We start from the raw sequence: 17606 nt of genomic DNA on the forward strand, positions 1-17606 counted from the left end.
GTTAATCTGAAACAAGTACTCATTAAAAGTGGCCAGAGTGTCAATTGCATGTTTCCACAGAAATAGGCAAATATCAGAAGGTGAAAACACTTCTTTCTAATAAAATCTATGACCCCAAAGCACAAATAATAATAATAGTAACAAAGTGGTTTCAAAAACCACCCACACACCAAAAGATCATTTGTTAAGTTCTTGGTCAGATCTACAAATTCTACATCTAACTGCTAACACAGCCACTTCACACCATCCTGAAGGGTCCTCTCCCAGGCACTACTTGACTTGCTTCCAAACAGGAAAGGCCCTCACATTCCTACACACAAGGGCCCCACATGCTCCCTAACAATCTGAAGGGAAACCCTCAGATGGGCTGCCAAAGCCTACACAGGGGTCACCAGTTCCCAACTTCCCCAGGATCCCAGAGTGCAGACAGGGGCCTCCATGGGGAAAGAGGAGCGGGACAGAGCGAAGGAGGCCTGTGCCACAGGGCTGGAAGCTCCTGTCATCTTGTTATCGGAGAGAAAAACCAGAACCCTGGGCAGAAGGCAAGAGGCTGCTTCTCCCCTCTAGGTTCAGGATATTGCTGCCCAGTGTTGATCTGACATTTGGCAGAATTAGGCTGGTAGAAATAAGCATGCTGCTCTAAGAGTTTCTAATTTTTTGCAATTTGTTTAATAATCACCATCTGACAAAAAATAAAATCACAGCAATGCTATCGTTTCTAAATGATCTGCTCAAAGGGAAAATTGAGAAGGTGACTCCTTCAGAGGTCACTAAGTTCTCCTTCGTGTCCTCCTTGGGACTGGTGATACAGAGTTATGGGATTGGACCCTCCCGAACTTCCTGTAATCCTTCATCTCCCATTTATTCAAGGACACTCTCCCATGCCTGGGTTTTATCCTTCTGCATGAATAAGCTTCCTAAATCCTATAGCTCCTGCCAGAAATTCTTGAATAAATGCTCAGTCCTGAGACATCCCCAAAGTTCTACCCTTCCAAACACTTAGTCTTTAGCAAAACTTCAGCTGTTCTTAAACTAATTTCCATGTGCACCTCTATTCTGCCTTTCAGCTATCTCCGACTCTGGGTAAATAAACTCTCAGATAAGCTGCAGGTATCTCTCTCTCTTCTGGACCGCAACTCCAAAAGTAAAAAAAAGCTAAGCCAGGTATGGAGGTTCACACCTGTAATTCCAGCACCCAAGAGACTAGGACTGAGCTTGTGAGTTTAAGGCCATTCAAGGCTACACAGTGTGACTCTATCTCCAAAAGAAAAAAGAAAAAAATAGTGTTACAGCATTCAGTAGCTTTGTGGGTAGATGGCTATAATCCTTTGCATCAAATTAGAATGTCCCATTCTCCATTTTAAGGTTTCCATTGGGCAACTTTCCACTGACTTCTATCACTGCCCTATGACCCCTTCATCCAGGTCACCAGTCCACTTAGGACTTGTCCCAGGACATGTTCTAACTCAGAACCAGTGTCTCCTGCCACCTCATTCTCAGTATCTATTCTTTCAGTCTTTGTAACCCAACTGAAATTCCAGGTCAACAAAAAAAACACCCCATGCATCACATAGACCTGTGTAACCCAGTTCGCTACATCCCCACCTAGGGTGATAAAGGGATCCTTCTCTCCTGAAAACAAACAAAAAAAAAACATGAAGAGGAAAAACAACAAAACAGAGCCAAAGTCCACACTAGTGCTCCTGCCTTCCAGCAATAACTTCTTTGACAATCAGCACCATGACATCTTTGCTCTGTGAACTGCCTAAAATGGTTTAGGAAATCTCAGATTAATTGAACTGATAAGCAGAATTTTTTTAATGTGGTTACACCATGACATTCCTGCAATAGCAGGTACAACATCCTGTCACAACCAGTGTGAATATCTTTAGAGAAAAAAGACACAAACAGAAACTGTTTTAAGTACCGATCCTCTGATAGCTTCAAGTTTCCAGTAATTTTGTAATATAAAGTTAGTTTGCCAAAATTAAAGAACTCCATGTAGAACTCACACGATCCTCCAAGCACAAGAGATTCATGGGTGCCAAAACTATCTCCAGTAAAGTATTAAAGCAAGAACGCAAGTCCCAGCACTCTCTCAAATAATCAAAAGAACCCTCAATGTGGATAACTGGAAAAAAAAAAAAAAAACCACTACCCAGATTGAATCTTTATCTCTCTTCTAAATAAAACAAATTCTGAAACCAGTATATGGCAATGCCAGTATAATGGTTTTGATTAGAAAAGTTAAAGATAGAACCTACAAATCATTTACTATCGTCACTCCCATCCCCTCCACCACAACCACCAAAAAAAAAAAAAAGAACTAGAAAAATGTTGTAACTCAGAAAACACTCATACTCAAAGAATACTTATGCAAAGGACTTCTATCACATAATCCTTACAGACAGGGAAAGAAAAGAACCACAATCTGGTTTTATCAAACCAATGTGTGAGATAGATTGGCTGAGCCAACCTTAGTAACTATGGAAATCAATAAAAAAAATATCCCTAGGTCAATTCCTGTAACAATGGTATAAGGCAGACATTGCTACTCCACATTCCAAGCTAGCAAACTAAGGCTGAGGATGGATCACTACTTCTGAAATCATTGGATAACCTTTCAAAGCTATATCAAATTTGGTAAGAGCATTATCAAGCTCAGTGACAAAGCACTTGCATTTATGAGGACCTGGGTACAGTCCCCAACAATGTGAAAAAAGAAAAAAGCATTCTACCCAGACTGCTAATGAAATGCAGTCATTTCATGGGTATTGTAACTTTCATTTCAAATAAGTCCTGATAAAATTGGGATCCCAATGCTCTAACATGGTCTCAGGAATGATCCAAGAGTCTCTGTGCAAACATTCTCTTCTTCCATTCTTCTCACTCAACTTTGTCTTTCTCTTCAAAAACTTAAATTGCATACAGCTGAATTCTCCTCAGAGAACTAGAATGCTAATTTAGAAGTGATACAAGGTCAAAAAATGTTGTTCATAGCAAATTTTATTCCAAGTACATGCTTCCTTTGAATGAAATATGGCTCAAAGAATTCCCTTAGTACTAAAATCATATCAAGCTAGCTAATAAAATCAAATGGTATTTACTGGAAATCTTTAGAAAAGACACAGATGCTGTTCATTCTATCTACCTCTTATACCAAGATAATGGATCTAGCATAAAAAGTCTATGTACAAAGAAAAAAAAAACTCTAAAATTCTAGCTGGGCACTAGTGGCTTATGTCTGTAATCCCAGCTACTCAGGAGGCTGAGACATGAGGATTCAAGTTGGAAGCCAGCCTGGGCAGACAAATACGAGAGACTCTTCTCTCCACTTAACCAGCAAAAAGCTTGCAGTGGAAGAAGTATGGTTCAAGTGGTAGAGCACCAGCTATAAGCAAAAAAGCTAGACAAGAGTAGATGACCCTGAATTCCAGATGACCTTGAATTCTAGCCCCAACACCAAGACACAGACACAGATACACAGACACAGACACACACGCACACACACACACGCCCTTTAAAATCAGTATTCCAAACCTGCCTTTGTCTCACTGAGAGCCGAATTCTAGAAATTATTTTATTCTATTCACCATTATCTGAAATGGAAACAATAGTTAGGAATACATTACCTGGTCTGGGAATATGGCCTAGTGGTAAGAGTGCTCGCCTTGTATACATGAAGTCCTTGGTTCGATTCCCCAGCACCACATATATAGAAAACGGCCAGAAGTGGCGCTGTGGCTCAAGTGGCAGAGTGCTAGCCTTGAGCAAAAAGAAGCCAGGGACAGTGCCCAGGCCCTGAGTCCAAGCCCCAGGACTGGCCAAAAATAAATAAATAAATAAATAAAAGAATACATTACCTATTCAATGTATATCCTACAAAACTAAGAAGAGTGAGGGAAGGGATGGTAAAGGAGGGATGGATAAGAATGTTCAAAGGTGTGACATTGGTCAGGATTTATTTTATTCATAAGCTGCTTTGTTAAATGGAAATTCCTTTGTACAATTAAAGATAATTTTAACTGCACCTAAAAAAATACATTATCTGGTAGGAGTGTGATGGGAAGGTAATATGCTAAAATATTCTCGCAAGAATTTAACACGATAGCTTGAAAAAATAATTGTCTAATAGTCTGCCCTTTGGGCCTTCACTTTCTCAAACCATCAAAATCGCTTTCCCAAACAAAACCATATCCATCATCTACTTAGAACTCTTTCAAATTTGCCACTATGAAAGTACCAGATCCACACGTCAGAGCCGGACCTTCCTCCGGCCAGAGCTTTCCTAGCCTCATGTCTTGCCACCCATCCTCTTCAACAAGCTCCGTTCATCAGGTCCCAGAGCACAGGACAAGCCACAGGACCCGGGACACATGCTACCCCTCCATCACAAATGCTCTACTCAACTCGGGATCAAAGTTCCTTTCTGGCTGAAAGGTTCAGAGGAAATCCCCTATGGAAGAAAGATTAAGGCCAGGGTCTTTAGATCAAACAATTGCTACCCTTATCATAATGAGAAATAATCAATACCCTGCCAGACATGAGGTCCTTCAAATATGAGGGTAAAAGTATGTCCCTATAATTTTAATGGTTCAAAATGTAATTCTTTAAATTATAAACAAAAGTGAGCCAGGCACCATTGGTGGCTCATACCTGTACTCCTAGGCTGAGAATGAGAAGGTTGTGGTTTCAAGCCAGTTCAGAAGGAAACGTTCACAAAATCCCTTCTCCACCCATGGCTAAGTGCAGTAGCATATGCCTGCCATCCCAAGCTATGTGAGAAACTGAGATTAGGAAGATCTTGGTATCAAGGCCAGCCCAGCAGAAATGTCCATGAGACCCCATCTCTACAGAAAGAAAGGTGAACATAGCACATGCTTGTGTTCTCTGGCAATAACAGAAACCTAAAAGTGGGCAGATAGTGGTCCAAGTGCAAGACTTGAGAGGAAGCAAATAACCAGTGGAAAAAATGACCAGCAAGATATAATAAAATAACCAGTAAAAATATAAAATCAAGAACAGAGCTGGAAGCATGGTGTGGCAGTATCATGCTAGACTAGTTGAATTGAGACCTCTAGTTTAAAAAAAAAGTGCTTGTGGTTTTGTTTATAATAATGAATACATGGAAATAATGTAAACAAAAATGAATGAATTGATAAATGAAGAAAACATAAAAGTAGGATCTTTCCTTGTCTTCATATTCTCCCCACAGCTCCACTAAGTACAGTTTTTAAAAAATAAACTTCTTGGGGGGCTGGGAATATGGCCTAGTGGCAAGAGAGCTTGCCTTGTATACATGAAGCCCTGGGTTCGATTCCCCAGCACCACATATATAGAAAATGGCCAGAAGTGGCGCTGTGGCTCAAGTGGCAGAGTGCTAGCCTTGAGCAAAAAGAAGCCAGGGCTGGGGATATGGCCTAGTGGCAAGAGAGCTTTGCCTTGTATACATGAGGCCCTGGGTTCGATTCCCCAGCACCACATATACAGAAAATGGCCAGAAGTGGCGCTGTGGCTCAAGTGGCAGAGTACTAGCCTTGAGCAAGAAGAAGCCAGGGACAGTGCTCAGGCCCTGAGTCCAAGCCCCAGGACTGGCCAAAAAAAAAGAAGCCAGGGACAGTGCTCAGGCTCTGAGTCCAAGCTCCAGGACTGGCAATCAATCAATCAATCAATCAATCAATAAATAAATAAATAAAAATAAATTTAAAAAAAAATAAACTTCTTGGGGCTGGGAATATTGCCTAGTGGTAGAGCGCTTGCCTCGCATACATGAAGCCCTGGGTTCGATTCCTCCATACCACATATATAGAAAAAGCCAGAAGGGGCGCAGTGGCTCAAGTGGTAAAGTGCTAGCCTTGAGAAAAAAGGGAGCCAGGGACAGTGCTCAGGCCCTGAGTTTAAGCCCCCGGACTGGCAAAAATAAATAAATAAATAAAATAAACTTCTTACTCTTAGAACACAAAACAAGAAGGGCCTCCATCTCGAAGTAGTTACACACAGTGGCAAATTCCCTAACACTTTAGGAGAGATAAGTGTTATAGTTCCATAGCCAAGAAACACTTTGATGAGGAAAAATGTTTCACTCTGGAACTACTATGACATTTTATATTCAAGTTTAATTTCATAGGAGGAAGACTTCACCCAGCCTAGGAGGAAAGTGACCCGCCACTGAGCCAACCACCCTGTCCCACCCAGTGTCCATGTGGATTTATTCAGTGTGCTGCCAAGACCAAAACCTGGAGCCCAGGCTATGTTACTTCCTCCAGTGAGATTATAAAATACACACCACAGACAGTCTTCTACAAGCTAAGCAGCATGCAAACTGGTACCTGGAGGGCGATTTGGCAAAAGTGATAAAGAAGCTTATTGTAAATTACAGACTCTCTGGCCTACTAATTGAATTTCCTATGATACCAACTAAAGATGTACATGCCAGGTGTTGGTGGCTCAAGCCTGTAATCCTAGCTACACAGGAGGCTGAGATCTGAGGACCACAGTTTGAAGCCAGCCTAGACAAGAAAGTCTGTGAGACTCTTCAATTAATCAAAGAAATGCTGGAATTAGGGCTGTAGCTCATGTGATAGACCTAGTCGAGCAAAACAAGCTCAAGGACAGCATCCAGGCCCAGAGTTCAACCCCCACGACCCACAAAAAAAAAAAGAAAAAAAGTACAAAAATTTAATTCTTTAATCCTTAGCTTCCCAGAAGGCTGAGAATTGATTACAGTTCAGAGCCAGTCCAAGCAAGAAAGTTCATGAGGCTCTTATCTCCAATTAACCACTAAAAAAAGAAGCCAAAGTGGAGCTGTAGCTTAACTACTAGAGTGTTAAGAGTGCTAACCTTGAGCAAAAAAGCTCAGGGACAGCACCCAGGCCCTGAATTCAAACTCCAGACCCAGCACACACACACACACACACACACACACACACACACACACACACACACAAAACAGGACAACACTTCAAGCCAGGTACTGGTAGTACATGTTTTTGTTCTAGCTCATCAGGAAGCTGAGATCTGAAGATGAGAATTCAAAGCCAGGTAGGCAGAAAAGTCCAGGAGGGGCTATCTCTAAAATAACAACAAAAACGAAAGGCCAAGTTTTAGGCTTTTGTGAGAAGTAGCTGAAGTGGTAGAGCACCATGTGAGCAAGCAAGTGTGAAGTGCTGAGTTCAACCCTCAAAACCTCCAAAAAAAAAAAGTGCTTCATGGTAAAAGACATGAAAACAAATATTGGTTGGGTAAAGTAAATGCACTAGATGGAATAAATGTTACAGTCATTATAAATGGTGTTGAATCATATTTACTGAGATCAAGGCATTCAGAATATAATATACAGCAAGTAAAGCAATTACATAACCGCATGGACAGTGTGAACTCATTAATAAGCAGCGATGATGTCCATTTTTTAAAAATTGTTAAAGATGTACAAAAATGTTTAACGGTGGTATGAAAATAAGTAGTCAGTCTTTAAATTTTTTCCCAGATTCCTTGATTTTTTTCTTTCATAAACATAGAATTAGAAGTACTTACCTGTTTAGAGGTGACTCTAAAATAAATACAGAGAAACCAGCCTTATGTTCCCTCCCATCGTTTTCAGCATCTCCACTTGGGTCCTGATTTCCCCTAAGAGTTTCTGTCCTACCTGGCACCTCAGAATCTGCCCAGAGACAATGTCCTCCAGTGTCCTTCTTCAATATCAAAGCCACTTCAATTCTGGTGCCACCAAAGGAAACAGTGGGGTTCCGCACAAGATCAAACTGATCAGGGCGGGCCAGGGCCTGGGTCCCTGCCCGGAATGGAGGCCCATCCCTCCACGTGCTCCAAGGCACACCCCCACCCCCACCCCACTCACCTCCCGGGAGGGCGGAGCCCCCCGCCGGACCTCCTCATAGGCGCCCACGTGCTCCCAGGTGGCCAGGAAGGCGTGTGTCGGGGCGAAGCCGGCCGAGCGCGGGAACCCGCGGCGCACGTAGCTGGCAGCCAGGCTCAGCACGGCCGGGGAGGTGTCCTCGCGGTACAGGACCCGGCCCCTGCCGTGGCTGGTGTCGATGTCAGTCAGGAAGGGGGCGATGGCCGGAAAGTCTGTAGGGAAATCGTCATCCACGTATTGGGTCTCCCTGGGGAAGTCCTGGGTGGAGATGATGCCATTGGTGCCCACCTGGGAGACGAGGAGGGTGGAAACGGTACGGTCACCACAGGGCCGCTGCTCCGGTCGTGCGCTCACCGTCCAGTCCCCCACCACCCTGTGTCCCCACCACCCCGGCCCCCAAACTCCACCCCGCACCACTCTGGCCCTCAGGGAGGGAAGGGAGCTACTCAGCTCTCGAAACCTGTCCTTCGTCCAGCTGGCCTGGAGTCAGATTCAGAACACCCTCCAGGATAGTCCAGCCCTACCCAAAGCAGGGTGCAGTCAGTCGGAGTAGAAGCCTTCGGAACTCGTCCGTCCGTCCGGTGGCTCCCAGCCCCACCCCGCAGTCCACGTCTTGGTGTGGGGGGTGGGGAGTGGGGGGAAAGCCTGAAGATCGCGGGGCACACCAGCCCCGCAGCCCAGCCCAGCCACCGCAGGACCCTAGCTGCAAACCCACCTTCTTTTTTCTGCTGCAAATGCCCGCGTAGCCCAGACCGCGTAGACCAGAGCCCAGACTCCCCCAAGGAGTCACCTCCACCTCCACCCATACCCGGGGTCTCGCAGCAGAATCGCCCCCAAAGTCGCGCTCCCGGGAAGGAGAGGGGGGTAGATTCGGCCGAGCTTCGGTGGGACGCACACTTATGTCTTAGCCCTGGGAAAGCAGCGGCGGAGACTAGACCGAGTCACGCACGCAAAGGGGGTGCACTCACGTAGAGGCTGCCGAACCGGGCGTCGTAGAAGCGCAGGGGGACGGCCAGCCTCACCGCCGCGGAGCTTTCGTCGTCGCCTTCCTGCAAGAGCTGGTCTCCCCAAGACTCCCCGTAGGGGAAGAGCTCTTCGTGGTGCAGCGCCGAGCCCCGCGACAGCAGCAATAACAGCAGCAGCGATGGCAATGGCAGCGATGGCCGCCCTGCCCTCCGGTCCCCCCACATGCTCGCCCGGCCCGCGGCAGTCCCGCAGCTGAGCTCACCCCAGGCCCAGCCCGCCAGCGCACTAAGCCTGCAAGCCTCCAACCTGGATCTCCGCGGGTGCCCGGGTGGGGCGGGACCGTGGGCCCGCCCTGCGCTCTGATTGGCTGAAGCCCTCTACCAGGGCCCAATCAGCGGCTCTGAGAAAGTTCGCCAGCGGCCGCCGCATCTGGTTCTAGTTATCCTAGGCAGCAGCGGCGCGCGAGAGGTGGGGGCTAAAAACTCAGCCAGGGCAGCCCGCGCGCCCCGTCCCCCAGGGCCGCCCCGCCCCTGGGACCTAATGGCCTGCGAAGTCTTAGGGCAGCGACACTGCCGGAGGGACCACGGCTGCCGCGCGTGCAGCTGCAGGCTGCAGCGGGGAGGGGTGGCGAGGTTGTACCGGAGGTTTGAGCCCTGCCCTGGGGTCCCGGGCGCCCGCTTCCTTGAGAACGGGCCCTGAGGAAGAGAATCCCAGGGGCCCTGCCCCGTGACCCCCTGCGGAGGAGCGCAGTCCTGGGGCCCTGACTCCTAAATCTGTGCCCCCTGCCCGGAGGGACACCGAGAGCTGGCCACTTTCTGAAATGCAGGTCGGTCTGGATCAGACAGGCTGTCCTCCCTCCCCTGAGACAACCACGGGTCCGACGGTGGGGGGGTTGCCCGGTTTGGGCACCGAGCTGAAATGGACCAGGCATGGGGTGGAGACCACTTCCTGCGGCCCCAGAAGCTGCCGTCACAGGCGACCAGGAGTCGGTAACCTGAGCTGCTCGGAAGGGCTGGACTGGAAACCGCGCAGCCCAGGAAGCATTTGAGGGGCTGTGGGGGAACCCCTCGCACCATAAACATCCCCTCTGCGAAGCCCGACAAGGTTTTATTACTGTTTTACTATCAAATACTTGAAATTACCCACAGTCTGTTTTCCCTCTCCACCCCGCTCCCACCATGGGATCCTAAAAACAGGGATTTTTCTAAATTTAATTTATTTATTAATTGAACACAAATTTTTTTGACAAGGTGTTGTGCAAAAAGGGTACAGTTACATAGTAGGGCAGTGTGTACATTTCTTGTAAAAACAGGGATATTTTTAAAGAAAAAAAGAAAAAGGGCAACACCTTGGAAATGCCCTAAGGGACTCTCAAAAGACAGATTGCTCTTCAAGGGTATTTATTTGAGCTACCCCGCGTCCCTTGCGGGTCTACAGGGGCAGATACTAAAGATCCTAAGGAAATCAGACTGTGAGACTCACTGAGTCAACACAAAGTGGTTAATAAAATTACTCCCTGTTTGCTTCCTAGGACTGAGGAGAGTTGTATATTTGTTCTTAAAAAATATTTACACTTGCACACATTTTTCTCATTTTTTCCTGAGGCTAGGCATTTTCATTTTAATGAGGATGAAATGAAGACACTGGTGACTAGACATGTACCAAGGTCACCTTCTATTATCCAAGACCTAAATTCTTCCAGTGATTTACCCCCCTAAGTTTTTCCTGATCTCTCAATCTGCATAGTATTAATAGCCAACAATGGGAGTACTGAGCTATAAATTAGTGGGACAAGTGGATGGTCTCACCACACCCCTAACACTGTTTTGTATTAGCCCTGCCCCAAGAGTGTAACAATAGTAAGGGGAACTCATTTCAATGAAGAGGAGACGTAAAATTTGCCTTTGGCAACTAGCTTATAGTTTAAAACATAAATATCTGGAAGCTGAACCTTGTATGGGGGTAGAGGTGTTTAAGGAGAAGAAAGACAGATGGAAGAAGAGAAGGAGACATAGTAGGAGAGGAATGATGGGCAAATATAGTCATCATATTCAATGTACATAATGTGAAAATGGAACAAGGAAACATGAGGGAATGAGGAGATTAGGAGAGATGGGGAGAATGATGGAAGGAGTGAGATTGATCAAGATGCATTGTATTTAAGCTACAGTTGAATTGAAACCTCTTTGTATAACTACCTAAAGATAATTTCAAAATTAATATAAATTAAAGCAAAAAAGATTGTGCCTTCAATCTTGCTAGTAGACCTCTCTCTTTGACGTTGAAGCCAGCTATATTTATAAAGAACAGAGGGCAGCCTCTGGCCAACAACCAACAAGGAACTGCGCTCTGCCAATGGTGCTGTCAGTGAGCTTGGCAGCAGATCCTTCCCTGATGGAGTCAAGAGGACTCCAGAGCTCTTGCTGACTCTGATCTAAGCCTCGTGAGACCCTGGAGCAGAGGACCCAGCTAAGCTAGGTCTGGATGCCTGCAATTAATAAATGCATGTTGTTTTAAGCCATTATGTTTGGGGATAATTTGTCATGCAGCACTAGATAAGTGAAACAGCTTGGCATTGTGATAAGGAAACTAAGACTTGGAGAAGTGTTGGTTTTTTTTTTTTTTTTAATCAGTTACTGTCACATGGCTGGTGTCACACAGCTGAGATTACATTGCTATAAGGCTACTTGATTTTTCAGGTAACTATTGCCTAAACTCTCTAGCTTCTTTCTCGCCATGGCCACCCTCAGCTGAGACTTCAGCTCACAAATGGAAATGGAGTTGTGACTCAAGCAGTAGAGCACTAGCCTTGAGTGAAAAGGCAAGGGAGAGAGCATAAAGCCCTGCGTTTGAGTACCAGTACTGGTATGCCCACAAAAAATACATGAAGCCTCAAATGACACATCCTAACTGTAAATCCTCCCACCCTGGGAGGACTCCACACAGATGCCTCCCATCTGGTTGTGTCCACCCAGTTACCTGGCTAACAGGCATACCTGGAGAGGCAATTACTTCCCCCTTCACTGAGGTCACATCCTAATTCATCTGGCCACCCCTCCCTGCCCCTGCCCTAGATAATGCTGGGCCGGGCAATGCCCCCTTCTCTCAGGCCAGTAGTTTGGGAATAAATTTTTCTCTCCTGTCTGAATACCACGTGGCATTCTCCTTTACTGGCTACCTAATTTAATAAACCTTACACTAACTTATACACTAGGCCTTTTTACCGACAATAAAAAAGTCAAGTGAGATCCAGGCACTTGTGGCTCATGCCTATAATCCTAGCTACTCAGATGGGTAAGATCTAAGGATTGCAATTTGAAGCCAGTGCCAGCAGGAAAGTCTTAGAAACTCATCTCGAAGTAACCACCAAAAAAAGAACAGAAAGAAAAAAAAAGCTGAAAGCTCAAGTGGTAGAGCACTAGCTTTAAGAAAAACAAAAACCTCAGAAACAGTGCCTGAAGTTCAAGTCCCAGGACTGGCACATACACAAAAAAGGTAAGATCTCAAAGCCCTGAGTTCAAGATCTAGTACTAGCACAAGCACACATCCATCCATCCATACATTTAAGAAATGTTTGTTGAATGAACGAAGGCAAGCCAGTCTGAGGCAAGGACCCACAGTTGCTGGAAAACCTGGCTTTCTTTCCCTTAAACTTGCTTTCCATCTGACCTGACCTGACTCTTGTAATACTCTCTACCACACTGCTTAGCAACTCACCTACCACTGCTGTCCAATTTTCACGGTTGTTCTTTTTGTTCCTTCAGCCATACCTTCACGCAGCTATTTCCTGCAAGTTTACCATGACAAACACAACTCTGAAAAAAATGAAAGAGGGCAAGCCTTGGCCTTTGACTGTAATCTCATGATCTGGTTGAGGAAACAAAACATAAACATGAAAAACAAAAAAGAAGCCAAGCCACAATATAGCATGCACTTAACAGCCAAACAGGCAAAAGGGTCCTTTGAACCAAAAGGTTGTCCCTAGTTTTGAATCAGATACTATCTGAGTACAATGAAGTGGGCCCAATAGAGAAGAAGTCCAAATGAGAGATCTTGTTTCCCTGTCTGCATAAAGTGGCTGAATTCTTCTTGAAATACGAGGCTTTGGACAGCTGTGCTAAAGCAGACATTCCTTTGGGCTTTTATTCTAATATTATTTTTAAATGACTCCATAGCACCAGAAGAGTGGTTTCTCCTTTAGAATGTCACTTTGTGTCCTGAGGGGGGGAAAATCTGTCATAGCTATTTCACTGGTCAAAGTAAATACTGAAGAAAACTTCTCTTGCATCCACAGCTCCCTTTGCAAAAGTAGAATTTCCATAACCTTCCAGACTGACTGAAGTGGCAACAGCCTCTTTTAGGCTGAGGTTATGGGTGACTTCTGTAGAAAATGTTCACCTTCTTGGGTTATGTGTTCACAGTAGACTGAACATCACTTGAGAAGCGTAATTATTTTGTTCAGGATTTTCCATCCAAGCCTGGGGTGGTACCAGATGCCATGGCAGTTGACCTCTAAAGAGTCTCTACCAGTTCTATTTTTTAATGATTGTATTTTTTTCTGTAAATACCAAGACTTCAAGAATGATGATACTTCCTGTTATTTTAATCAAGAGAATGAAAGCACATTTGCTCCACAGCATGGCAAATAGATGTAGATATTCAAGAGCAAGTTCTATGTATAGCTCTGACTGCTGTGTGTACATGTTTGTGTTGGAGGTGGGCTTAGCAGAAAATATCCTGGTTCTTGGTGCACACAAGGATTCTTTGCATAACTTTACTATCCATTAAATTCCAGGATGGGTGTGCCAGCATGTGGAAAAAATAGAGTTGGGAAATTTAGCATGTCTTCAAGTTTCAAGGAAGTTAACTTAGGGCTAAGCAATAATACCATGGAGTGAGAAAGTATTTGAGCTAAAATGCACACTATGCAAAGAGTCTAAGCTTTCCAATTACTTGATATGAACCACTGAAAATGCCACTTTGCCATATTTTCCAGTATGGAGAGGTTGGTGTTGCAGACACGGTTGGTTTCCTCTTGATTTCAGAAACTCATATTTTTCAGGTAAAGTGTTCAATGAGACTGGAAATGGCAGGCTTCTCTTTCAATGCTGGCAGAGGAGATAACACTGGTTAAAACCAATGGTGACTGTATTTATACTATGACATATATATGTATTAAGAATACACACAAAAAACACAACAATTATAGCAAAATGCTTTAATAAAAATAGTTTAAACCTATACATTATTTATTTCTGGAACTACTTCTTTAATAATTTTGGACTGCAGCTGACCATAGGTAACAGAAATTGTGGCTGGGGGAGACAAGGCCTTTTCTCTTTGCAGTACCTCCGGCTCTTCTTCTCTATTGGCCTCTTTCCCTCTGCTTCTAACTACTTCCCAGTCCTGGCCATTTAAAAAATAAAATCTGGGCAGAATGCTTCATTCTTGTAATCTCTGATACTCAAGAGCGGACAGGAAGTAGAGCTACAGCACTAGCCTTGAGCAAAAAAGCTAAGCAAGAGCAAGAACACACACACACACACACACACACACACACACACACACACATACACACACAAGCAAAAATCTAGAGGATTGCCATTCCAAATCAGCCTGAACAAAGTCTGAGAAATTCTCACCTCAACCAATAAAAATATTGGGTATGGTGGTAGTATATACCTACCGTTCCAGCTACACAAAAAGTCTAAAGGGAAGATTGTAGTCTAGGCTGGCCCAGACATAAACTTAAGACTGTATATCAAAAGTACCTAAAGCAGGCTGGTTGCCAGCTTGTACCTGTGATCCTAGCTACTCAGGAGGCTGAGATCTAAGAATTGGGATTTTAAGCTTGCTTGGGCAAGAAAGAACATGCAACTTTTATCTCCAATTAACTACCACCATCGCCATCCTCCCCACCCCAAAAAAGCTGCAAGTGGAGTTGTTGCTCAAATAGTAGAGTTCTATCCTTGAAGCTCAAGCACAGCACCCAAGCCCCAAGTTCAAGCCCCAAGAGTGGTGCAAAAGGAAGCAAAGGGGGTGAGAACGTGGAGAGGCCCTGCCTGGCAAATTCTAGGTCTTAATGTAGTAAAGAGGTCAGCTCTGGCCAGCACCATCATTGGACACTTTGTGAATTGCATTATCTTGTCTTTATGGGTGTGCCTGAATTCCTAGAGGAAGGGAAGCCCCACCCCCAGGTCATAGATGTTCCTGAATCCCTAGGCAGGGGTGGCCTATAGGTTACTGAACCTGTGAGTCTAGTGCCTGGGACTGGGAGCTTCCTTTGACCCAGCCCCCTGACCTGACCCTATTTAGGGTTGGACCAGCACTATCACCATTATGCCATTCCACACGTCTCTGTCATCACATCCTGTGTCCTGTGTCCTATCTCCTGGTCCATCTCTGATCACCATGGCCTCCCAAGTCAGCTCTCCATTGGAGCTGAACTGGTTTGTTGGTATGGTTTTTGTTTGGTCTGTTTCCTGACAGTGTTACAGTTATTTGTGGGCTTCAGGCCTTTCTGACAACTAGCTGCCTGCAGGCTGCTAATGCTCTAGTAAAGACTCCTAGATGCGATCTTTCAATAAGTGGCTTCTTAGATAATTTACCATATAACATTAAGTCAAACCTCAATACCACCAAAACAAAACAAAGCAATTAAACAAAAAAGAATAAAGGGGGAGGGGGGGAACGAGGGAGGAGGTAACAAATAGTAGAAGAAATGTATCCAATGCCTAACATATGAAACTGTAACCTCTCTGTACATCAGTTTGACAATAAAACATTTTTTTTTAAAGAATAAAAAATTCTCTACTTCCTTTTTGCCTAGTTTAATTTATCTTGGTTCCAAAAACCTGCACTGAAAATGAATTCATGTTTGATACTTGCCCTCCTTCACTCAAAAAGGCCAACATGGTCCGTGGAATCATATCATTAAACACTACAGGCACGTTTTAGTCTTTAACATTGTTGGCCCTTTCTGGTATTACACACCATACTGGGCCTCCATTTCTAGACATTTTCTATTCCCTGGCCTCCTCTGGCTGTTTCTTTATAATGGGTTTCTCTTTTCACTCTCTGGCTACCGCTGTCTAAACAAAATGGTGTCGCCGTGGCCAAAAGAGGGAAAAGCATTACTTTCCAGGCATACTTGAGTGTGTTAACTTTTCCAGTGGCTTTGCCTGTCACCAACATTCTAATGCCCCTGAAATATATCCCCAGCCCTGAGCCTTCTCATGACTTTTCCATTTATGCCCAACCTCTTGTGGAGCACCCCTGAGAGTACATCTGATACCCCATCTAGGAGAGCTACATTTACTACTCAGAATTTCCCAGTTTTCAGCATCTGAAAACAGCCACTCTTACTTTGTTACCATTAGCCCACCACCAGTCTTCATCCTCTCTCCCTAGATAGTTGCTATAGCAGAAATAATAGCTTAGTACATGCAATGCTTATTCCAACCTCTTCTTTTGGCTATACCTATTTTAAGATTACTTCCTGGTAAGCCCATTTTCTGTAATCCTGAATGTCTATTGGTTTCTGGAAGGCCCTTTACATTGATGATAAGAATAATAACCTGCCTCTTTATCTACTGTTGTGGCCTTAAACAAGGACTTGTCACCTTGAGCTGATGTCTGTCTTCTGACCATGAAATGTCCATTATGAACACAAAAGCACAATACTCTTTTGTAAGAAATGTTTTATGATTTTAAAATGAATTTAGTGAACCTAAAAAAAAGTGTATCAAAGCAAAACAGCAGAAGAATCAACTCATGCAGTCAGTGACTACCTGTCACCAAACTCTTGGTTATGAGAGAAAGCAAACTATTTTGCAGCAGTTTCCAACCCTACCCAGTATTATCTTCCCCTAAATCCTTTTTCAACATCTAAAAAATTCTTGCCTAGTACTGATACATAATCCTGTAGCTATAGCCCTAGCTATAATCCTAGCTACTCAGGAAGCTGAGATCTGTGGATCATTGTTGGAAGCCAGCTCAGGCAAGAAACTCTGTGAGACTCTTTTCTCCAATTAAACACCAAAAAAATAAAAAAAAAAATTAAAATCCAGAAATGGAGTTGTGACTCAAATGGTAGAGTGCTCGTTTTAAGCCAAAAAGTGTAGGGATCATGCCCTGGTCTTGAGTTCAAGTCCCAGGACTGGTACACACACACACACACACACACACACACACACACACACACACACACACACAAATCTGACCATCCCAAATCCCTGCCTTTACCATTCCTGACTCCCCACCCCTACCTTTGGAGTAAGCTAGCTGTCCTTTGGGAAGGCCCTCTATGGCTTGGCTTCTGAATGCTGAACTGTTTCTAGCTCCCCATCCACAAGAGCAGCTGGAGCTGGGTGTGCCTCTATGGATGCTGCGCCTTGCTTGGTACACACTTCCTGTTTTCTAATGTTCACTCATTCCTTCCAGCATTCTGTCCAGAAATAAGATCACACAAGCAGCCTCCCTTTGCCCTGACTTCTATAGAGACCCTGCTGTCTCTACAAAAGTAACATTCAGGCATATACTGCCTGAACTCCTCATCTAAAATATGGAAAAACTTCTACAAGTAACAGGGCCTTTGGGATAGGTTTCATGTGATGACATACCTTTGCCTTTATGTGTGTGTATGTGTGCCGTGCCTGGGGCTTGAACTCAAGGCCTGTATGTTGTGCCTTAGCTACTTTCACTCAAGAATGGCACTTTATCACTTGAGCCATAGCTCCACTTCTGGCTCTTTGGTGGTTAATTAGAG

At 44.6% G+C, this 17606-nt stretch overlaps 1 protein-coding gene across 2 annotated transcripts in view; it reads right to left on the reverse strand.

Annotated features, from left to right (window-relative positions):
* Nid2 (nidogen 2) overlaps positions 1–9135 on the reverse strand; it is a 66888-nt gene extending 57753 nt beyond the window's left edge. For both annotated transcript variants that reach the window (XM_048361927.1, XM_048361926.1), the window contains exons 1-2: positions 8842–9135; positions 7856–8161 (exon numbers count right to left, since the gene is read on the reverse strand). In XM_048361927.1, the coding sequence (XP_048217884.1) occupies positions 7856–8161; positions 8842–9063 (528 nt within the window). In that variant the 5' untranslated portion in view covers positions 9064–9135. The remainder of the gene's footprint in view (positions 1–7855; positions 8162–8841) is intronic.
* Between the last annotated feature and the right edge of the window lie 8471 nt (positions 9136–17606).

Source organism: Perognathus longimembris, chromosome 14 (assembly GCF_023159225.1).
Source record: "Perognathus longimembris pacificus isolate PPM17 chromosome 14, ASM2315922v1, whole genome shotgun sequence".
Lineage (NCBI taxonomy): Eukaryota > Metazoa > Chordata > Mammalia > Rodentia > Heteromyidae > Perognathus > Perognathus longimembris.